Here is a 25148-nt window from a genome sequence, read left to right on the forward strand (position 1 = left end):
ATTTCCTTGAATTGCCATAGTATGCACCTGACTAGAATTACTGCCGGGTCAAACTCTTTTCGCAAAATATTATTTTTATTAGCGCATGTCTAGAATTTTCGCCGGGTCAAACTCGTTTCGCCAAATAATTAGCATATGCCTAGAATTTCCACCGCATCAAACTCGTCACGTCACGAGTGACACTTCACCTGTCATCATTTTCAAAATGGAGGAGGCTGATTTCAATCATTTGAAATCGCATAAAGTGAAGAAGATTAAGAGTTATTCAGTAGTATTTAAGGTCCAAGCTATTGAATATGCTAAAAAGAACAGTAAGCAGCTATGTTTTATTAATATACCGTAGCTGCGTGTGTCAAATATGAGTCATTAAATGACTCCCGCCTCCTGGTGGTAGAGGGCGCTAGTGATCCTTCTTGCGACTACTCGGCTGCAGAAGAAGTGACAACAAGCAGCAAGAGTGAGCAGCGATCGTTTATTTTTTCCTCTCGCTTGCACTTTTAACATGGAGGATTACATATCTAAAATAAAACAGTTTTCTAAACTGGACTTTCAATCGAAGCAGGAAGTAATAAAGGAAGATCTCCATCGAGACAGAGAGACTTTTAAAACTGAAGAAAGATAAGGAAGACTTCTATAAACAAGTTATCGATGCTTTTGATCAGAAGGAGCTGCGCATGGACTTCATTTATAAGTAAAGGTAAGACCATATTAAAGTTTTTTTTTAATTAAATATGCTTTTCATGATGGTATCCTTACATCACACTCAAATTTATAAGCACAGGCCTAAATTCAATCAATCAATCAATGTTTATTTATATAGCCCCAAATCACAAATGTCTCAAAGGACTGCACAAATCATTACGACTACAACATCCTCGGAAGAACCCACAAAAGGGCAAGGAAAACTCACACCCAGTGGGCAGGGAGAATTCACATCCAGTGGGACGCCAGCGACAATGCTGACTATGAGAAACCTTGGAGAGGACCTCAGATGTGGGCAACCCCCCCCCTCTAGGGGACCGAAAGCAATGGATGTCGAGCGGGTCTAACATGATACTGTGAAAGTTCAATCCATAGTGGCTCCAACACAGCCGCGAGAGTTCAGTTCAAAGCGGATCCAAGACAGCAGCGAGAGTCCCGTCCACAGGAAACCATCTCAAGCGGAGGCGGATCAGCAGCGTAGAGATGTCCCCAACCGATACAGGCGAGCGGTCTATCCTGGGTCTCGACTCTGGACAGCCAGTACTTCATCCATGGTCATCGGACCGGACCCCCTCCACAAGGGAGGGGGGGGACATAGGAGAAAGAAAAGAAGCGGCAGATCAACTGGTCTAAAAAGGAGGTCTATTTAAAGGCTAGAGTATACAGATGAGTTTTAAGGTGAGACTTAAATGCTTCTACTTTGCTAAACGCCGGAGTGAAAAGAGGTTTTAAAATAATTTACTTCCCGGCGGCAATTCAAGGAAATACGGAATCTGATATTTGCTGAATTTTCCCCAGGGATCAATAAAGTACATATTCTATATATCACTAAGTTTAGAACTTTGTTGTGAAAATCTCCTTTGGCGTCTGTGGAAACGCTCCCCTCCCACACTGCTTGGTGCCTCGTCTGAGCTGCTGTGACGTAGATTTTCATAGTAAGTAATTAGATGAGCATAGTAACTAATTAGATGACCATAGTAACTAATTACATGACCATAGTAACTAATTAGATGACCATAGTAACTAATTAAATGACCATAGTAACTAATTAAATGACCATAGTAACTAATTAGATGACCATAGTAACTAATTAAATGACCATAGTAACTAATTGGACTGCCATAGTAACTAATTAGATGACCATAATAACTAATTAGATGACCATAGTAACTAATTAGATGACCATAGTAACTCATTACATGACCATAGTAACTAATTACATGACCATAGTAACTAATTAGATGACCATAGTAACTAATTAAATGACCATAGTAACTAATTAAATGACCATAGTAACTAATTAGATGACCATAGTAACTAATTAAATGACCATAGTAACTAATTGGACTGCCATAGTAACTAATTAGATGACCATAATAACTAGTATATCATCCACAAGCACAGATTCCAAGCATTGAAAGACTTAGTAAAGTTGAAGACTTAGTGTCATTAGACAAGATGAGTGCACATCATAATGGCAGCTACACTTTCCAACTTAAACATCTAAAAAAAATGATTTGGGAATGTCCGGCTGGCCAGATTGAAAAGCTTCAAGGGCCGCATGTGGCCCCCAGACCTTCATTTGCCCAGGTCTGGTGTAGACAAACATGTAAAGAAGCAGTAAGTGTGTTTGTGTCTCTTTGTTCTGTTCAGTGTTTCACCATCTTGTCTATGAAGAAATGTCAAACTTACGAGACGTTCTCTTCATTGATCCGGTGTGGCTTGGTGTTGAGTCGGCGTTTGCACGGCTCACCAGAACACTAAACTACTTTTAGGCCCCATCAAGGGAACAAGCTACAAAGAGAGAAAAAAAATATGGAGAACATACACAGACCTGGTTGACTGAGAACATCCACACATCAAAGAGGAAATCATGAGGATTATGTTTGTTCATATGAGTCACAATTGGATAATTGTAGGCAAAACATTGCAGACGTGCCAATCAGAGGCAAGATAGGAGTCACACTGTCATAACGACGAGACCGAGACCAAGGGACGCTTCAAGCTGACGACAAACAAAATATACATAACTTGAAAATGTCAGAGGAATTCTCTCCTACGGATTAGATTTGTTTTCCTTTAGTGATAAATATGACTTGCAGGAAACTCACTATAATGCTTGTTCTTATAATAGTCTGAGGGTCCAGTCCATAGTGGATCTAACATAACAGTGAGAGAGTCCAGTCCATAGTGGATCTAACATAATAGTGAGAGTCCAGTCCATAGTGGATCTAACATAATAGTGTGAGAGTCCAGTCCATAGTGGATCTAACATAATAGTGTGAGAGTCCAGTCCATAGTGGATCTAACATAATAGTGAGAGTCCAGTCCATAGTGGATAAATAAATGATAAATGGGTTGTACTTGTATAGCGCTTTTCTACCTTGAAGGTACTCAAAGCGCTTTGACACTACTTCCACATTTACCCATTCACACACACATTCACACACTGATGGAGGGAGCTGCCATGCAAGGCGCCAACCAGAACCCATCAGGAGCAAGGGTGAAGTGTCTTGCTCAGGACACAACGGACGTGACGAGGTTGGTACTAGGTGGGATTTGAACCCGGGACCCTCGGGTTGCGCACGGCCACTCTCCCACTGCGCCACGCCGTCCCTAACATCTAACATAATAGTGATAGTGGATCTAACATAATAGTGAGAGTCCAGTCCATAATGGATCTAACATAATAGTGTGAGAGTCCAGTCCATAGTGGATCTAACATAATAGTGAGAGTCCAGTCCATAGTGGATCTAACATAATAGTGTGAGAGTCCAGTCCATAGTGGATCTATCAATCAATCAATCAATGTTTATTTATATAGCCCCAAATCACAAATGTCTCAAAGGACTGCACAAATCATTACGACTACAACATCCTCGGAAGAACCCACAAAAGGGCAAGGAAAACTCACACCCAGTGGGCAGGGAGAATCTAACATAATAGTGAGAGTCCAGTCCATAGTGGATCTAACATAATAGTGTGAGTCCAGTCCATAGTGGATCTAACAAAATAGTGAGAGTCCAGTCCATAGTGGATCTAACATAATAGTGTGAGAGTCCAGTCCATAGTGGATCTAACATAATAGTGAGAGTCCAGTCCATAGTGGATCTAACATAATAGTGAGAGTCCAGTCCATAGTGGATCTAACATAATAGTGTGAGAGTCCAGTCCATACTGGATCTAACATAATAGTGTGAGTCCAGTCCGTAGTGGATCTAACATAATAGTGTGAGAGTCCAGTCCATAGTGGATCTAACATTATAGTGAGAGTCCAGTCCATAGTGGATCTAACATAATAGTGAGAGTCCAGTCCATAGTGGATCTAACATAATAGTGAGAGAGTCCAGTCCATAGTGGATCTAACATAATAGTGTGAGAGTCCAGTCCATAGTGGATCTAACATAATAGTGAGAGTCCAGTCCATAGTGGATCTAACATAATAGTGTGAGAGTCCAGTCCATAGTGGATCTAACATAATAGTGAGAGTCCAGTCCATAGTGGATCTAACATAATAGTGTGAGAGTCCAGTCGATAGTGGATCTAACATAATAGTGAGAGTCCAGTCCATAGTGGATCTAACATAATAGTGAGAGAGTCCGGTCCATAGTGGATCTAACATAATAGTGTGAGTCCAGTCCATAGTGGATCTAACATAATAGTGTGAGAGTCCAGTCCATAGTGGATCTAACATAATAGTGATAGTCCAGTCCATAGTGGATCTAACATAATAGTGAGAGTCCAGTCCATAGTGGATCTAACATGATAGTGTGAGAGTCCAGTCCATAGTGGATCTAACATAATAGTGTGAGAGTCCAGTCCATAGTGGATCTAACATAATAGTGTGAGTCCAGTCCATAGTGGATCTAACATAATAGTGAGAGTCCAGTCCATAGTGGATCTAACATAATAGTGAGAGTCCAGTCCATATTGGATCTAACATAATAGTGTGAGAGTCCAGTCCATAGTGGATCTAACATAATAGTGAGAGTCCAGTCCATAGTGGATCTAACATAATAGTGTGAGAGTCCAGTCCATAGTGGATCTAACATAATAGTGTGAGAGTCCAGTCCATAGTGGATCTAACATAATAGTGAGAGTCCAGTCCATAGTGGATCTAACATAATATTGTGAGAGTCCAGTCCATAGTGGATCTAACATAATAGTGTGAGTCCAGTCCATAGTGGATCTAACATAATAGTGAGAGTCCAGTCCATAGTGGATCTAACATAATAGTGAGAGTCCAGTCCATAGTGGATCTAACATAAAAGTGTGAGAGTCCAGTCCATAGTGGATCTAACATAATAGTGAGAGTCCAGTCCATAGTGGATCTAACATAATAGTGTGAGAGTCCAGTCCATAGTGGATCTAACATAATAGTGTGAGAGTCCAGTCCATAGTGGATCTAACATAATAGTGTGAGTCCAGTCCATAGTGGATCTAACATAATAGTGAGAGTCCAGTCCATAGTGGATCTAACATAATTGTGAGAGTCCAGTCCATAGTGGATCAAACATAAAAGTGTGAGAGTCCAGTCCATAGTGGATCTAACATAATAGTGAGAGTCCAGTCCATAGTGGATCTAACATAATAGTGTGAGAGTCCAGTCCATAGTGGATCTAACATAATAGTGAGAGTCCAGTCCATAGTGGATCTAACATAATAGTGAGAGTCCAGTCCATAGTAAAGCTTCACCTTTGGGAATTTTAAACCAGGAATCATCTTGTGTTTGTGTGGCTAAAGGCTAAAAGCTTCCCACCTGCATCTTTCTACTTTGACTTCTCCATTATTAATTGAAAAAAATGCAAAAGATTCAGCAACACAGATGTCCAGAATACTGTGTAATTATGCGATTAAAGCAGACTACTTATAGCTTGGATCGGGCTGGAAAATAATGTCCGCTACAACCCGAGACGTCAAACGCACGCGTCATCATAAGCGTCAACATACCAGACGTTTTCAGCACGACACTTCGCGTGAAATTTAAAATTGAAATTTAGTAAACTAAAGCGGCCGTATTGTCATGTGTTGCAATGTTAATATTTCATCATTGATATATAAACTATCAGACTGTAGTTGCTAGTAGTGGCTTTCAGTAGGTCTTTAAACAAACTCATCAGTTACTCAGTACTTGAGTATTTTTTTTTCACAACATACTTTTTTACTTTTACTCAAGTAAATATTTGGGTGACTACTCCTTACTTTTACTTGAGTAATACATCTCTAAAAAGTAACTTACTTGAGTACAATTTCTGGCTACTTGTGTGAGCCTCCAGTCCAAATAGATTCTACATCCGGGCATTGCAAGGCGAAGCGGAAGTACCCCCACTTTCACCGGAAACGCGGGGCAGCGTTTATTGTTGCTGGTGAGCTGCTGTAATGGCGGTGTCTCGTCGCTCCGCGCAGCAGCAGCAACAACAACAACAACAACAGCTAAATAGCTTACAGTCGCCGCCGAGGAGCAGCTCTCTCTCGGGTGCTCCTTCGGCCGCCCCGCCGATGGCCTCGCTCAGCTCGCCGCTCCAGACCGAGCGGGAATGCATCGAAGGCTCTGCGGCCTCCCCGGACCTGGCAGCCCCGCTCCTCGGCAGCAGCGGCAGCCCCAGCACCAGCACCACCTCCGGGGGCAGCAACGTCTCCAGCCCCGGCTCCGGGGCCGCCAGCCCCGCCGACGTCATAAGCGGAGTCGGCGGCGCCTTCAGGGAGTTGTTCGAGGCCTGTCGCAACGGGGACGTGTCGCGGGTGAAGAGGCTCGTCGACGCCGTCAACGTGAACGCCAAAGACATGGCCGGCCGCAAGTCTACTCCTCTGCACTTTGCTGCGGGTAATGTCGGGCGAGGGGAGGCTAAGCTAGCGCGGTAGTGCTCCAGCTGCTGTTATCCAGTTGCCTTCTGCTTGCTACCGTTTGTCTATGTGACGCAACTTGTTCAGATGCTAACCTGACGCTTTATGTCAACAACCTTTGTTGCTACTTTTATATTTACACTGTCCATCCATCCATGTACTACCGCTTGTCCGCGGCTCTCAGCTGCATTCGTCATCTACTTAAAGGCCTACTGAAATTAGATTGTCTTATTTAAACGGGGATAGCAGCTCCATTCAATGTGTCATATTTGATAATGTCGCGATATTGCCATATTTTTGCTGAAAGGATTTAGTAGGGAACATCGACGATAAAATTAGCAACTTTCGGTGCTAAGAGAAATGCCCTGTCTCTACCGGAAGTCGCAGACGATGACGTCACATGTTGATGGCTCTGTCTCGCCAAATTTCTCCCCTCCTACCAAAACCCATCCATCCATTTTCTACTGCTTATTCCCTTTTGGGGTCGCGGGGGGCGCTGGCGCCTATCTCAGCTGCAATCGGGCGGCAGGCGGGGTACACCCTGGACAAGTCGGCACCTCATCACAGCCCCTACCAAAATCTTCCCCCCCATTTACTTCCGGGGTCATGATTAATACGGACGTTTTGTTAACGCTATATTATAAAAAAAAATAATAATTACAAACACAAGCTATGGGATGACGCATTTACTTCCGGGGTCACGTTTACTCTTATGTCATCCCATAACTTGTGTTTGTAATTTTTTTTTTAATATAATATAGCGTTGACAAAACGTCTGTATTTTTATAATATAGCATTATGTTTTTATAATATAGCGTTATATTTTTATAATATAGCGTTATATTTTTATAATATAGCGTTAACAAAACGTCTGTATTGATCATTACCCCGGAAGTAAATGGGGGGGAAGGTTTTTGTAGGGAGGAAGAAATTTGGCGTGACACCTCACATATTCACATTGTTTTTAATGGGAGCCTCCAACAAAAAGTGCTATTCGGACCGAGAAAACGACAATTTCCCCATTAATTTGAGCGAGGATGAAAGATTCGTCTTTGAGGATATTGATAGTGACGGACTAGAAAGAAAAAAAAATGCGATTGCATTGGGACTGATCCCGATGTTTTTAGACACATTTACTAGGTTAATTCTGGGAAATCCCTTATCTTTCTATTGTGTTGCTAGTGTTTTAGTGAGTTTAATAGTACCTGATAGTCGGAAGGGTGTGTTGATGCGCAGTGTCTCAGGGGAGTCGACGGCAGCTTTATGGACGACACAAGCTCAGCTTTTCTCTGGTAAGAACTGACTTTTCAACCACAATTTTCTCACCGAAACCTGCTGGTTGACATGTGGTCGGGATCCATGTTCTCTTGACCGCGCTCTGATCCATAGTAAAGTTTCACCTCCAGGAATTTTAAACAAGGAATCACCGTGTGTTTGTGTGGCTAAGGGCTAAAGCTTCCCAACTCCATCTTTCTACTGTGACTTCTCCAATATTAATTGAACAAATTGCAAAAGATTCAGCAACACAGTTGTCCAAAATACTGTGTAATTATGTGATTAAAAACAGACTACTTTTAGCCCTGAGTGGTGCTGGAAGAACATGTCCGCTCCAACCAGTAACGTCAACATAAGCGTCATCATTCCGCGACGTTTTCAACAGGATACCTCGCGGGAAATTTAAAATTGCAATTTAGTAAACTAAAAAGGCCGTATTGACATGTGTTGCAATGTTAATATTTCATCATTGATATATAAACTATCAGACTGCGTGGTGGCTAGTAGTGGCTTTCAGTAGGTCTTTAATAACAACTAATTGGTATGTAAAAAAAAAAGGCAAACTTCTCACTTCTTTTAGGCCAGTGTTTTTCAACCTTTTTTGAGCCAAAGCACATTTTTTTATCGAAAAAATGTTGAGGAACACCACTAGCAGAAAACATTAAAAAAACAACAACTCAGCAGCCAATATTGACAGTAAAAAGTCGTTCTCGCAATTTTTGGATATGACTTTAAAGCATAACCAAGCATGCATCGCTACAGCTCTTGTCTCAAAGTAGGTGTACTGTCACCACCGGTCACATCACACCTTGACTTATTTGGAGTTTTTTGGTGTTTCCCTGTGTTCTTCTTTTGTGCTTCTATCTTGTTGTTGATTGTCATGTGCGGATGTACTTTGTGGACGCCATCTGCTGCTCCACACGCTGTAAGTCTTTGCTGTCGTCCAAAATTCTGTTTTTGTTTACTTTTGCAGAGCCATCCTGAAGCTTCAATGCCTTTTCTTAGTGGCATTCGCCTTTTTGTTTATTTTTGGTTTAAGCATTAGATACCTTTTTACCTGCACATTGTGTTACCGACATCTACAAAGCAATTAGCTACCAGCTGCCACCTACTGCTATGAAAGAGTATTACGCAGTTACTCTGCCGACAGCACCGACACTCAACAACAACACATTATTTGTGGATTCTAATTAATGGCTTGCAAAAAATGTTTTTAACCCAAAAAAGTGAAACTACATAATCTCCCACAGCACACCGGTCTGTATCTCACGGTGTGCCGCGGCACAGGGGTTGATAAAACACTGATATATGTGACGCAACGTAAAGACTTGTTAAAATGCTAACCTGACGCTTTATTAGAGCAAATGTCAACAACGTCTGTAGCTAGTTTATAATTATCCTGTCATGTTCTTCAAAACAACTAATTGGTTTGTATACAATACTACTTACTGTCTGGCTAACTTCTCGCTTTTTCTAGTCTATCCATAGTTCATCCTATTTTTGGTCCGTTGGAATCCATTTTCTTTAGATACATCCTTATCATGATCAATGCTGAATAAGTAATTGCATTTTTTCGTTATTTCAGGGTTTGGAAGGAAAGATGTAGTGGAGCATCTCCTACAGACAGGGGCCAATGTCCATGCCAGGGATGATGGAGGACTTATCCCCCTGCACAATGCCTGCTCCTTTGGCCATGCAGAGGTTGTGGGCCTCCTCCTGTGTCAGGGTGCAGACCCCAACGCCAGAGATAACTGGAACTACACTCCTCTACACGAGGCTGCCATCAAGGGAAAGATAGATGTGTGCATAGGTAAAGTTATTCTAACTTTAATTTGTTGAAATTACACTGGTTAGGTGCTGTGTGGACCAAGACTAAACCGCTGCAAAAGCTTTGAAAATGTTTTTCTTGGTTTCCCAGTGTTACTCCAGCATGGTGCTGATCCTAACATACGTAATACTGATGGAAAGTCAGCTCTGGATCTGGCTGACCCTTCCGCCAAGGCCGTACTAACAGGTTAGTCCCCCACATGCACTGTACACCTGACTTAGTCTGCTACCATTTACAATTTCATATTTACATTCAAAAATGTTCTGAGAATCAGAATTTTTTTTTTAGTATTGTATTTTCTGGACCATAGGGTGCACCGGATTATAAGGCACACTGCCGATGAGCGGGTCTTTTCAGGCTTATTTTTTTTACAAAAGGCGCACCAGATTATAAGGCGCATTAAAGGGTCATAGTATGATTTTTAATGGTTCTTTGGTCACAATGTTGCACAGGTTATATTTTTCAAACCATCTTCAAGTCGCTTTCCGACAGTCGCTTCAGGATGCACAGTGTCTTCTCCCCGTCATCTTTGTTGTAGCGGTGTAGCGTGCAAGGACGGGAGTGGAAGAAGTGTCAAAAGATGGAGCTAACTGTTTTAACGACATTCAGACTTTACTTCAATCAACAACGAAGCAGCATCTCCTCATCCGTGGCTCACTTGTGCAACATCAACGCTGGAAAAGTGTCCCCTGAAAAACCGTCTGACCGGAACTCTCTAATAACTATAGTTCCTAGGTTGAATAATGTAAACACACCACACCGGCATGTTTTAGCGCTTTCATAGCAAGTCTACTGACAGATATTAGTTAGAAATGTACGCTACTTCATATTACAAACGGCAACAGCAAAGGATGAATGTCTCATGACAATAAGATTTACAGATAATAAGACTACAATGGCCGAGGCGCGCACATTTTCAGGACTTATGCAGATCCCAAATACACATTAGCAAGTACTAAAAGGTAAGAGAAGTTGGTTTTACATAATATTACAAAACAGTATGCCAGATAATGTCTGCTATTGGGTGCCATTTGGTGGTCTTTATACACACACCATAATAACACTGGCATGTCTGTCTACGGTAGCCGTTATGCAATCCATCAAGCGGTGCGGCTTCAAAGTCGTTCTAAAACATGACATATTTCTGAGCGCCGTGCATAATGTTCTTTATTCTCAATGGAACATTTAAAGTTTTGGTGTTTACTGGCATGTTGCAGTGTATCTCTTATGTGTGACTGCCATCTACCGGTCATGCTTATCATTTCACCATGTATCAAATAAAATAGCTTTGAGGTCAGTAAGCACAACCAGAACTATTTCGTACATTAGGCACACCGGGTCATAAGGCGCACTGTTGATTTTTGACAAAATGAAAGGATTTTAAGTGCGCCTTATAATCCGAAACATTTGGTAGTGTGCTAACACTATCGCAGAGGTCGCAACCTCAATTATTATTTCCATGTCATTAAAGGTGAATTGCACTTTTTTTAAATTATTGTTTCGCCTATGATTTACAATCTTTCTGTGAGATAACAACACGTTTATATATTTTATTTACATTATAACTCGTAAACATCCAAAACCCTCCATCAGCGTTTTTTATATATATATATATATATATATATATATATATATATATATATATATATATATACATGCTGTTAGGAGTACAACGATTAGTCGACATTGTCGACAATAAAAAGTTTTGCTGACAACAGTTGTGACGTCATGGCTCGTATTTTTCTGGAGGGAAGCGGGTCCGTGCCGCCACTCACTAAAACATCACAAGTGCAGACATTTAAAGTGTGAGAACATTTCCTCCTATTCTTGTTAAAACATGAATACCTTGCTCATTTTGCAAAGCGGACCTTGTTTTTTATGGCAGCACGTCTGTGATTCGCGAGCATTTAAAGCGGAGGCATGATTTTGGACGTATTAGCCTGCTAACAAGTGTGAGACGAAGTTGTGTGAAAAAGAACTTACTATTATTTTATCCATATTTAGCGGCAGCTATTCTGTGTCTACATCAATTCAAGTACTTTTTAAAACGGTTTCAATTTGCAATGCAATAAAAAACGCTTAATCGATACGCTTCTTTACATTGAGTCTATTAGAGTGCTTAAACTGCCAGGAGTTATTCAATGGTCAATATACCAGTAAATATTTTCTTTTTATCATATCATATCAACTTTATTTTGACAGGGTTAGATTTGGTGTTTTTGTTTTTTGGGGTTATTTTAACTTTTTTTTTTTTAAATAATATTATTTGTTTGTTTGTTTTTTTAGCATTTTGCCTTTCTTTTAATTGGATATTTTAATAGACACTTTAGTTTTTGTGACAGCTCAATGAGCAGCACAGTTACAGTGTAATTAAATATTCATGAATTGATTAGTCATTTTTGTTGTTTGTAAGCACATGCCTAAAATAACCCAAGTTGCATTTAAAAGTCAATTAGAGCCAAGATCGTTAAGATAGTCGATGACTTGTCGACTATCAAAATAGTTACATGCTGTAAGTAGACAGGTAATGTAACACACACATTTATAATAACATTTAAAGTTTACATATGTTGGTAATTTTTAGCATACAATGGCGTATCAATTTCAAATACGCATCACAATATTCACTTTTTCCTACAACGACGACTAATCATGGCAGACTTCATAAGAAACGACGACTACTACTTTTGTACAAATGATGATCCAAAAACTGATCTTTTTGAGCCTGAATGTAAGGAGGATGAGCCAGTGATAAGTTAAAGTACCAATGATTGTGTGAAATTATTCTCTGCATTTGACCCATCACCCTTGATCACCCCCTGGGAGATGAGGGGAGCAGTGGGCAGCAGCGGTGCCGCGCCCGGGAATCATTTATGGTGATTTAACCCACAATTCCAACCCTTAATGCTGTGTGCCAAGCAGGGAGGTAACGGGCCCCATTGTTATAGTCTTTGGTATGACTCGGCCGGGGTTTGAACTCACGACCTACCGATCTCAGGGCGGACACCCTAACCACTAGGCCACTGAGTTAGTAAGCAGATCCAGCAGTAGCACTTTTGTTACGTGCTAAACAAGAAATACAATCTAAGAACATAAAACAATCTCTTCCTGTTCAATGTCTGCTCTCACTGGGATGCAGACTAATTGGATGTTCATATTTTCCTTTTTAGATGAAGAATTATTCATAATCCTCACACAAGTAAAAAAAAAATTAAATAAGCGTCTTTTCACGTCTTTTTTGCCTGCTCCGGGTGTAAGTTGAAGGTCAAAGTTGACCGACTTCTCGGTTTATTGCTACAACCTTCTACTACACAGGTGAGAGGCATAATTAGTAATCTAGCATGAACTTTTACCAACTTAAAGGCGACACAGCAGCTCACTGGTTCAGTATATCAATAGCTGCATAAGCTAGTTACCTTTCTGTGATCACTGTGCTGCTAAAAGTAGTTCCTCGTTGTTAGCGCTCATAATAACCATATTGCTCATACTTGATTGATATTCAGGTCAAGAGATGTAAATGGAGTCATGTTGGTGTTTTTGGATGTTTTGAGCGCTTTATGAGCGCAATATGTTACTCCCATTAAGCTGCAACGTTAGTCACCTCCTATTTGCAGTATATTACAAATTAGAAAGCATATAAAAATGAAAAACACGTGTTTTTGTCTTGCATAGGGATTGTGAATGATATACATTTTTTAAAAAAAGTGCAACTCCCCTTTAAAATCCACAGTGGTTCTGTCTCTGAAAATTTTCTTTTTTCTTTTGTGGTTGAAGTTGTTTTTTATTTTTCAGTTTTAGCAAATATTATTTGCGTGGCTTCACCTAATCTGTAGCTTTATCCCAAACAGGTGAATACAAGAAAGACGAGCTCCTGGAAGCAGCAAGGTGAGTGTCTTTTCTAGGGCGGGAAAAAGTACCTGCTAGGCCACTGCCCACCACAAAAAATGAGGTATCCATCAACTAACTGTGTATATCCATATACACCTGCCAAATAATTTCACAATTATGACCTCCATTGCAGCAAATACATTACATTTCTTACGAGTAAGTAAGCATGAGCAGACTAGAAGGCATGCGATACAATAGAAGGAATAAATGCTTCATAAACATTGACAGAAGTCTAGACGGAACCAGGTTACATCATCAAGTAAGCAGCTATTACCAGCAAATGAACAAGTAGATTACTAACAGACTGGTGAGAGGATAATAGGCCAGTGCTCTATTGCAGTCATAAACATGATCATGCCATGTGTCAGTAGTGTCCATGCCAAAAGTGATACCAATATATGATCAGTACCAGAGGTCAAAATTTACATTTTTACACAATTATTTTTTTGTACTTATAGCTATAATTTTTAAATTTAGGGAATAAGTCCTTGGATGTTTTTTAAGGGCAAAAACCAAAGGTAAATTATTAGTAAACTGTAACTTTTGTTAGCTCAATATTATTGACTTCATTTTGCTTAAACAACTATGTAATTAGAAACAAGAATAGAGATTTTTTTTTAATATTTTGTTGGTATTGTTACACTGCTGCCCTGTGTTTTATTTTGCATTGTATTTGTGATTAAATGTACAATCAATACTCGTGATCGATACCAGCCTATTTCTATTCTGTACACTGCTGCTGGAATTGTAATTTTCCTGAAAGAGTCAATAAAGTACTATCCATCCAATATTAATCTATTTCAGTCATTGTTAATCAGAATCGGCAGCATAAAGCCTTTCTTTTTTGGTGATTTTTTGTGTAGTTTAAACAGTTAGGTTGTCAGAGAAAAGTAGAACTTGTCTAACTCACATGAGAAGTAAGATTAATGTTTGTTGTAATTCTTCCAAAATGTATTTAAGTTTCTGACTTTATTCAACTGTATATCTTGATAATATACCTTGTCAACTACTCTAAATGTCTCAAAAACATTTATCATATTTGTATACAAGTCAGGTCTATATTATATTTTTGTACAATATTTTGCTGCTGATGACTCATTCTAGTAAGAGTGGGTTTTTAGCACAGAATGAGCAAATCCATGAAATATGACCACATGACTTTAATGTTAATAGCATGGTTACACTAAGCACAAAAAGAATATACAGTACAAGACAAATGTTTACAGTTAATTTTATCGTGCGTTTGTGCATTTTATTTCTCAGGATGGCAAATGGATTTGTACAGATTTGGTGGAATGGTCCACATAGTTTGGATAGATCTCTACAAATGAAATGATGTATTATCGCCAATTAGCTTTACATTATGAAATTCAATTGTATTTTTTTTTTTTTTGTATTGCAGGAGTGGAAATGAGGAAAAACTAATGGCTTTACTGACTCCATTGAATGTCAACTGCCATGCCAGTGATGGCCGAAAGGTAAATCTAATATCAAATAAGCCTAAAACAGATGTCATGACGCCCTTGATACAATGTGATATGTGGGCTTGCAACCCTAATACTGTACTTGGGGGGGGGGGGGGTAAAAGCCTTGTGACACAGCAGGGGTTGTATATATGTCTAACTGTATGTTCATAAACAGGTTAGCTTTATATTTATTCAAAATGTGTATTCTATCTGCTCACATCATAACATCTGATAATTTAGCTGTTTAGACTTTCTTCTCTTGTTGTATTGACTGTATTCACACTCACAACTGCTATAAGATGTTGAATGGTTCTCAGAGGATGTCATTTCAACATACCATCAGTCAACTATCCATCCATCCATCCATTTTCTACCGCTTGTTCCCTGCGTGGGGCGCTGGTGCCTATCTCACCTACAATCGGGCGGAAGGCAGTGTACACCCTAGACAAGTCGTCAGTCAACTAGGGTTGTAGTAATAAAGTAGCGCAGTACTAATTAATTAAAAACAGTACTATACTGCTTCTGAAAAATCCAGATACATTTTTTCCCCCAGACATGATGACGCGGCGTTGTCACATCGTGACCATCCATCCATTTCTACCGCTTATTCCCCTTTGGGGGCGCTGGTGCCTATGTCAGCTACAATCGGGCAGAAGGCGGGGTATCTGGGGATAGGTTGATTGGCAACACTAAAATAAGTAAATTGGTCACATCGTGCCCTTGCTGGTAAAATGAGCAGACACGCATATTAGCCAGCACAGAGTGTTTACAATCTAAAAGTGTGGAGATAGAAAATGGAGAATGGACGCAATTGGAGTTAAAGGGGAACTGCACTTTTTTTTGGAATTACGCCTATCGTTCACAATCATTATGAAAGACATGACGACTGATGGATTTTTTAAAATGCACTCTAAATGTTAAATGCGATCAAAAGTCCACTTACTATGGCGCCTATGGGAGCCGTTCAATTCTGCCTATAGAACAGGGGTCGGGAACCTTTTTGGCTGAGAGAACCGTACAAGCCAAATATTTTTAAAAGTATTTCCATTAGAGCCATATCATTTTTTTTAAAGACTGAATACAACTAAATGCCTGCATTTTTAAGTAAGACCAACATTTTTAGAGTATAATAAGTCTCTTATTTTTTTTATACACTGTTATTCTGAAGCTAACCAACAATAAATAAAAAACTTCTTACCATTAATGCGACTTCTTGAACAGGTGCCGTAGTAACCGGATGGATGGATTAAAATGCATGAGAATGTTTTATATTTTGAATGTTATTCCTACACTGATTACCGGAGGAATTATTCATGAATCACCGTAATAAGCAATGTCCACTAAGATTTATCTGAGAACCAGATTCAGTCATCAAAAGAGCCACATCTGGCTCTCGAGCCATAGGTTCCCTACCCTGCTATAGAGCCTCTAAAAACATGTAACACCTCCGTTAGGGTTTTGTATACATGATTTAAGTATATATGTAATGTAGTAACAAGCACATTTATAATACTTTAATGCTAACGTATTTTGATCATTTTAAGGATACGCGGCGCATTACTTTAAAAAAACGCATCACAACGCTTTTTTTTAAATCCATCCATTCATTTCTATCGCTTGTCCCTTTTGGAGTCGCGGGGGGTGCTGCAGCTTATCTCATCATCTTTTATAGCTGCTCACTGCAGATTTTGAGAACCAACAAGCATAAAAAAAACACCACTTACTGCTGAGATGTTCATATATTCCCATTTAGGGGAAGAATGACTCACAATTCTGCTAAAGAAACAGGGCGGGGGAGCGGCGGGGAACAGGCGCTTTTAGGGTTGTTCTTGCCAGTTTCAACTCCTATATGGCCGTCAAAGTGTCCTAACTTGTCGGAATCCCTACTCACACGGTACCACGACAATATTGGTATTGTAACAACCCAAATCTCAATATAGATCTACCGTACATGATCTCCCCATAATAATTGTTCCATACTTTTGCGGCAGCTAAATGTTTTAATCTACCATATACTTGACAATTATTTTGTCTTTCCTGGAATTGTATTTTTCTTTGTGAAAAAATGTAATGAAAGATGGATTGAAGTAATGTAATCATGACATATGGATTATGTCGTTTTTTTTTATTTGCTTTTCATTGCTATGTCATATAGAGCAGTATTCCCCAACCACTGGGCCGCAGAAGAATTTTTTATAAAAAAAATTAAAAATGTATTTTTTTATTAAATCAACATAAAAAACACAATATACACTTACAAATAGTGCACCAACCACAAAAAACTCCCTTTTTCATGGCAAAGAAGAAAAAAAAAAAGGGAAAAAAAAGGACACCCCCCCCCGGGCCGCGGGACAAATTATTAAGCGTTGACCGGTCCGCGGATACAAAAAGGTTGGGGACCACTAATATAGAGGACTTTTTAAATGACTTCTAAGAAGTCCTCCTCTATAAGGTTGATTTAATAGTTTATTCACATGCGTTCTCCCAACCTTGTAGCAGTACAGTGTTTCCTTCTCCATAGCAGGTGTTCCAGAAGCACCAGTGATAGGTGAAAGTTAGCCAAACAGCTGCCACCGACTTTAAATACCAGTTTAAATATTTATAACCACTCCCAAACCTTTTTACATTTTAATTATGATCTGTATGAATATTGTATGTATTTAACGTCCACGCTGCTCTCACACACACTTATTAATACATCGACACTCTTAAAACACTTAATACATCCCATGACCAATGTCATTTTAACAGGAAAACTTCAATGGTTCCTTAAATCTTTATGTAGTCAATAGTACTTTTCAAATCTGTGATGCAGTAAACTGTGACCTGGCAAGGGAACGTCGTGTTTAACATTAAAGTAAAGCCAGTGTGGGCACTCGCCAGTAAAAATATTGTAGCATCCAGGCAGAGGCACATACACTATGTAAGTATTTTTCTGATTTTATTGCCAAGCTCAGCATGCCAACAGCAATGCTCAGTTCCACCTTGTGAGCACAAGTTTCTACACGTTTTTCCAGCAGCAACACTTCCTCATTATAGAGCAATCACACTCAAGCCAATGGATATTGACAAACACCACACACTCAGTGTTTCGCATACGATCATGATGTTTCTGGGGCAGGGTTGAAAGTCATCAACTACTTAGTGTGATTGGCCATCATGGAACACTCAGTGTGTGTCACTTTCTGGTTTGTATGTCTTAACCGTATTTAACTTCATGACTGACATCTTATGCTGATTTTAAATATTATGTAGACACCATTGTTTATCTGCTATGTCAGAGGACTGAATTGGATTGACGAACACAAACAATCCCATTTTAATTGTGGAAGACCAACCTTGATTTAGATGCGTGTAAAAGAAACACTAAACTGTAAACCCCAACATTACAATACAGTGAGGTCATTACAATATGTAATTAGTTTTGATGAGGATGATAAATGAATTGTTCAACACCAATAAAGTATGTAAGTAATGACGACGATGATGATAAAGTAATGCACAGCAGGCATGTCGTGGCTCAGATGGTCGTTTAGAAACTTGAAGGTTTCTGGTACGAATCCAGCTTCTGCCCTCTGAGTCATTCTGGTTGTGTCCTTGGGCACCTTTCACCCACCTTTCTCCCATGTGCCCCCCACACTGGTACGGGGGACTACAGATGGAAATGGGCAACTATGCTATAATCTGTTTGTAGAGCAGATTTTTTTCATTAAAGAGCACTGTTTTATGTAAATAAATAAAAAGATAAACTGCAAAGTAGAACATTACAACTTGGCAGGGGGTCCCTCCTCAGCATCCACATATTTTTCCACTAATACCTTAAGAGACGTCTTATTTCTTGCAGCAGGTACAAATTATCTGTGAAAAATTTAGCAAATTGTGATTTTTTTTTGTGCTATAAAATAAATGGGCTCCAAAAAAAGAGAATGCAAAGCGGAGACGGAGGAAGAAACCCTGTATAATCACCACAAGCTGCTTTCATTCATTGTGTACTCTGCCCTGTCTTTCTTCAATGTATATTTGTTGTGGGATTAAGCAGCGTTGAAAATACAACCATGGAGAACTTTCTCACCCTACAGCTGTTTAGCCCCAATTTCCCAATTTTCAGCTAATCAGTGGTGATGACTAGGCCTTGAAGTTGTGTTTAGTCAGACTTTAGAGGGGAGAATAGATTTATCTGTGACCCGATGCTGTCATTTTGTAATTTTTTTTTTTTCGTTTTGTTTTCCGTGTGACTCTGGCAACATTTGTCGATCAGTCAACATCTCAAAAAATGCTGGTAAGTTGACCTTGATAACAGCCACTTGATTGATGCACTGTTGTGATCTTTTTTTCCTTTTTAATCCATTGTTTTATTTGACCAATAAGATGGCTGTCACTCGTTTAATTGCACATCACGGGTGTGTGGGTCACTCATGTATCCCACCCTGATGCTCCTCTGTGTGTGTGCGGGTTAGTGTGCGCGAGTGGCATGTGAGTGACTTTTGTTTGTGTCAAAGATTTAAAAAAAACCCCATCTTTTTACATTTGGAGAGGAGCTCAGTTTTTCACTGCCTGCCTTCTTAAGCATCTGTCTTCTCTTTTTTTTTTTTTTTTTTTTTTTAAACACTCACCCACACTTTTATTCAGTCAGTTTTCACACCGTATCTGACCTTTTTGATTTTGTCTTATTGACATGATTTCTGACTATTACTCATGCATGACCAAAGGCTCGCCCCTCTTTGCATTTTGTCAAGCAATTATGTCTGGTGAAATTTCTGTGTTATTCCCCATCCCTTGATAAGTTGGTCAGTATGCAGGAATGACTCTCACCTGTTTCTCGACTGCAATGCTTTCCTTCTTGTCAATGATTTCTGACTGCTTGCCATCCTGCACTCAACAAATCCATTGCACAGCAGACTGTCACCTAGGAGATGCAGTTTGATTTGATTTTCTTTTTCCCCCTAAATATCCCTGCATGGAATGTGCATTTAGAATAACTTATGTTATTGTAAGCTTCATTTTTGCAACATTGAAAAAGTGACAATTTCACTTGCTTGGACTAACATTTTATTTTCTTGGCTGATAATGGTTGTTCTTGATGTACATGCTTTTACAGTGGGGATTTGATCAAATCCAGATTAGAATTAGTTAATTGATAGCGTAATCAATTTAACTTTAGATAGGATATAATGAGAAGGTAGTGATGTAATTGATGCTTTTATTCATGGTTCTGGATAGCAGACAGGAAGCAGTCACTCTTCCCTAACCGTAACATCAATCAGTCCATTTTTATGATTAGACACAGGTATGCTCTTTCTTGTCACTACCAAATGTTCAGCTTCATGTAGGACAGTTGTTACAAATCAATAATGAGATTAGTCTTCACTCATTTGTGACAAAATATTGAGACAGCAGATTAGGTTTGATGTTTTGTTTTGTCCACTCCTATGTTGACTTTGCGCCGTTCACCATTCATCTGCAGCTCAGAGCTCACTAGCCCAATCTCATTGGCTCTGGCCCTAATCAGCTGCTTGCTCTTTTGGCCATCGAAGGCAGCACTCAGCCAAGTAGCCAACCAGCCATGTTTTCTTGCAGGTGCGTTAACAAGTTGTGCTCTCTTACAGTCAACTCCTCTCCACCTGGCGGCCGGCTACAACCGAGTGCGCATTGTCCAACTCCTTCTTCAGCATGGAGCTGATGTTCACGCCAAGGACAAGGGGTGAGGGCTACAATGCAGACCTTCTTGAACACATGTATTCATAATTCCGGACGTGCTTAACCCCTAACCTTGTTACTTCAGCGGCCTGGTTCCTCTACACAATGCTTGTTCCTACGGTCATTTTGAGGTTACTGAGCTTCTGCTTAAGGTATATTTCCTTTCAAAATATCTCAATGTGTAAAGACGAGCTTGTGTGATTCTATTGTGTCAACGCTTTCCCTGCTTCAGCATGGCGCCTGTGTCAATGCTATGGACTTGTGGCAGTTCACTCCTCTCCATGAGGCAGCATCCAAGAACCGTGTAGAGGTTTGCTCCTTGCTGCTGAGCCACGGTGCCGATCCCACCCTGCTCAACTGCCACAGCAAGAGTGCTGTGGACATGGCCCCCACCCCAGAGTTAAAGGAGAGACTGACCTGTGAGTCCTATTAAGCACAAAACCAGAAATACATGTTTGTCATTTTAAGTGTTTTTGTTATAGTTGTTGGTGTCTTACCATTGTCCTTCCCTTCCTTGTAGATGAGTTCAAAGGTCACTCACTGCTGCAGGCAGCGCGGGAAGCAGACATGGCCAAAGTGAAGAAGACGCTGGCTTTGGAAATCATCAGCTTCAAACATCCTCAAACCAATGAGACAGCTCTGGTCAGAACCAAATCTACAACCACAGTGTTTTTTGCCTTATTTTTTTTACGCTAAAATGATGTCAACAAACTTTAGCAAAATGTTCCTAAGAAGGCACTCAATTTAGTGCTGACATGTATGCTTTTTAAAACACAATGGCCAAACTTATGTCCTGGTTTTCATTTCAGCATTGTGCTGTGGCTTCTCCCCACCCCAAGAGGAAGCAAGTAACTGAATTGCTGCTGCGTAAAGGTGCCAACATTAATGAGAAGAACAAGGAGTAGGTCTACACTTTTTACATTTTGATTCGATTATTTTTAACTGTTAATATGACAAACATTAAAACATTTCCTACTTCTTGCATGTCACAGCTTTATGACTCCTTTGCACGTTGCTGCCGAGAGAGCTCACAATGACATTCTGGAGGTGCTACAGAAACACGGAGCAAAGGTTTGAGTCAACCCTTTTCCTGAAAGACTTTTTTTAGACACCAAGCATGTTGTCATCCCCTCACCACTTCTGACCTCAGATAAATGCTGTGGACACGCTCGGACAGACCGCTCTGCACAGGGCTGCACTGGCTGGTCACATTCAAACCTGCAAGCTGTTGCTAGGCTATGGGGGCGACCCATCCATCGTGTCCCTGCAGGGTTTCACTGCTGCACAGATGGGCAACGAAGCTGTTCAACAGATTCTCAACGGTGATCAGGCTTTTTATTCCTCCATATTAATATAATGGTCTATTGCAGGGGTAGGGAACCTGTGGCTCTTTTGATGACTGCATCTGGCTCTCAGATAAATCTTAGCTGACATTGCTTAACGCGCTAATTATGAAAAATTTCACTGGTAATCACGGCAGACGGACTACTCGGGACATGGCATTTAGGTAAAAACATGATTTAATTTTAACTAAAAAAATATACAAACAAAAATCACTCACAGGGGAGGCACAACTTGGGCTAAAGAACAAAGCTAACGCATAAACAGACTAAGAAGATAAATCAAACAAAACTTACTTGGCATGGCATGAAGCACGAAACTATGGCAAGGCATGAAACAAGTCAGCACAGGGCGACTGACTGGCAAATACGAGCTTAAATACTGCCTCTGATTAGTGCTCGGGAAGCAGGTGAGCGGGCGTTTTGTCCACCAGAGACAGGTGGACAAAATGAGTAACCAAGGAAACCAGACAAGGGAGTGGAAAAAAACAGGAACTTACAGAGTCCAAAGGACAAACAGCACGTGGCCAAACAAAAACATGATCAAGAGACATGACATTTTATTTATTTATTTAATGTTATTAAAAAGAAGAAGATACTTATTATACTCTAAAAATGTTGGTCTTACTTAAAAATGCACGCATTTAGTTGTATTCAGTGTTAAAAAATATGATATGGCTCTCACGGAAATACATTTTTAAATATTTGGCTTTCATGGCTCTCTCAGGTATAAAGGTTCCCGACCCCTGGTCTATTGCATAAATGTAGTTAAAAAAACAGAATTTAAATCGGCTGATTGATTTTCTTTCAGACAATGTTCCCACACGTAACTCTGACGTGGACTACAGATTTCTTGAAGCAGCCAAAGCAGGAGATCTTGAGACCGTGCAGGTGAGTTGGTACACCTATTTCTCTTGTTTTATTCCTGCAAAATTGTAACGAATAGGTTTGTCATGCTCACACTCGGTATAGAACTGAATTCTGTTAGAACTCACATTTTCCCTACTTCCCTCCTAAAATATCCCTTAAGACTCATTACAATATTCCAGGGGTGCCCATTACGTCGATCGCGGAGGATGTGTTAGTTGATCGCCAGCCAGGCATTTTAAAAAATAGACCTAAAAATTAGCGATCATCGATCTTCACCAAGACGTCACTTTCGTCACTTGATTGACATTCCCGACACCTGAGGGTCTTGTGAGATGACGCTGGCTGCTGCGTGCTCATTATTAAGAAAAAGTGATAGACAGGAAGGCGAGAAACACTTTATATTTCAACACATTCGCGCCGTACTTGCTGTCAAAACTCTAAAGACCGACTGCACAGTTCCTATCTTTACAATAAAAGTGCTGCTTCCTCTTCCCCGCGCTAACAAAATAAGAGTCTGAGAAAGCTGGCGTGCACAAGCAAGCAAGCTACGAAGCTAATGGATTTCTTAGATAGATAGATAGTACTTTATTGATTCCTTCAGGAGAGTTCCTTCAGGAAAATTAAAATTCCAGCAGCAGTGTACAGAGTTGAGATCAATTTAAAAAAAGTAAAAAGTAAATAATGGGGGTTTAAATGGAAACAAAATAGAGAAATATTACAATAAGAATAACAAATAAAAAGCAACAATGGGAATAAAAATATAACAGTAAAATAAGAATATAACAAGACAAAGTAGGCAGTAGTGACCATTTTATGAAAACGTACATCTATATATATATAGTCTTGTATAGTGTATAAAAACGAGTATGGAAGCTGGACAAATAAGATCCCAAAAACCAACCACTTTCATGTGGTATTGGACAGAAAGGAGGACTTTTGTTCTCCATTTGAAAATGCCGACGTTATCCGCACTTCTGTCTGATTCCAATCAATGCAAGTCATCCGAATCAGGTAATACTCCAACTTATATTCTTGTCTTCATGAAAGAAAGGACTCTATATGTGTTAAATATTATTGCATTATCATTAAAAACCTTTAATCTGTTAAAAAGAACATATTTTTCATAAATAAAAACATATATGAATGAGGTAGATCCCCTCGACTTGGTCAATTGAAAAGTAGCTCGCCTGCAGAAGAAGTGTGGGCACCCCTGCAATATTCAATCCATTGTTATCTCTCTGCGGCAGCAACTCTGCACCCCTCAAAACGTAAACTGTCGCGATTTGGAGGGCCGCCACTCAACTCCACTCCACTTTGCTGCTGGTTACAACCGAGTGGCTGTTGTGGAATACCTGCTTCACCACGGAGCTGATGTACATGCCAAGGACAAGGGGTGTGTTTGTTTTTTGTTTTTTTCCTGCAACCGTCTTCAAAAGATGTCAATACACGATCAGTGCTTATGTTTGTTTCTTTTACCACCAGCGGACTGGTTCCTCTGCACAACGCATGCTCCTACGGCCACTATGAAGTTGCAGAGTTGCTGGTCAGGCATGGAGCCTCAGTAAATGTCGCCGACCTGTGGAAGTTTACCCCGCTTCACGAAGCGGCAGCCAAGGGCAAATATGAGATTTGCAAGCTACTGCTCAAAGTGAGAGACTTTCAGTTAATTATGGAGAAGGGATTGAAGATATCTTGCAAATGTTTTATTCTCTAATATAAAATTTGTCTATGCAGCATGGAGCGGATCCGTCTAAGAAGAACCGAGACGGCAACATGCCACTGGACATGGTGAAAGATGGAGACACTGACATCCAGGATCTGCTTAGGGGTGATGCTGCCCTGCTGGACGCTGCCAAAAAAGGTTGCCTGGCCCGCGTCCAGAAACTTTGCTCCCCAGAGAACATCAACTGCAGAGACACTCAAGGCCGCAACTCCACACCACTCCACCTTGCAGGTATACCCGCTGTCACCCTATCTTAGTTAGATACGACTCAATTGATCTTTTGGGTAAATACCCTCAGGGAAATAAGGTTCCAGGAGCAGTAACACAGTATTCAGTATAAAAGACTGTAGCAGCTGTAGCACAGGGCTATTCAGCTGATGGTCCGCAGGCCACATACGGCCCGCCAAAGCTTTTCATTTGGCCCACCGAACATGGCCCAAATAGGCCTAATGAAACCATTAAAACTAGGGTTGATCATGTCTGCAATACTCCCGCCACCTCGCAGGGGGAAACAG

At 40.2% G+C, this 25148-nt stretch overlaps 1 protein-coding gene across 2 annotated transcripts in view; it reads left to right on the forward strand.

Annotated features, from left to right (window-relative positions):
- Positions 1-6052: 6052 nt before the first annotated feature.
- Positions 6053-25148, forward strand: part of LOC133556832 (poly [ADP-ribose] polymerase tankyrase-1-like) — a 31562-nt gene continuing 12466 nt past the window's right edge. Inside the window, exons 1-17 of one of the 2 annotated variants that reach the window (XM_061907137.1) lie at positions 6053-6526; positions 9407-9631; positions 9740-9835; positions 13498-13534; positions 14940-15015; positions 19262-19282; positions 20610-20704; positions 20786-20852; positions 20933-21119; positions 21221-21342; positions 21510-21601; positions 21693-21771; positions 21851-22022; positions 22852-22931; positions 24158-24303; positions 24393-24558; positions 24645-24864. In XM_061907137.1, the coding sequence (XP_061763121.1) occupies positions 6082-6526; positions 9407-9631; positions 9740-9835; positions 13498-13534; positions 14940-15015; positions 19262-19282; positions 20610-20704; positions 20786-20852; positions 20933-21119; positions 21221-21342; positions 21510-21601; positions 21693-21771; positions 21851-22022; positions 22852-22931; positions 24158-24303; positions 24393-24558; positions 24645-24864 (2326 nt within the window). In that variant the 5' untranslated portion in view covers positions 6053-6081. The remainder of the gene's footprint in view (positions 6527-9406; positions 9632-9739; positions 9836-13497; positions 13535-14939; positions 15016-19261; positions 19283-20609; positions 20705-20785; positions 20853-20932; positions 21120-21220; positions 21343-21509; positions 21602-21692; positions 21772-21850; positions 22023-22851; positions 22932-24157; positions 24304-24392; positions 24559-24644; positions 24865-25148) is intronic. The other variant, XM_061907138.1, reaches the window with a different exon arrangement.

The sequence above is a fragment of the Nerophis ophidion genome, linkage group LG07, assembly GCF_033978795.1.
Source record: "Nerophis ophidion isolate RoL-2023_Sa linkage group LG07, RoL_Noph_v1.0, whole genome shotgun sequence".
NCBI classification, from domain to species: Eukaryota; Metazoa; Chordata; class Actinopteri; order Syngnathiformes; family Syngnathidae; genus Nerophis; species Nerophis ophidion.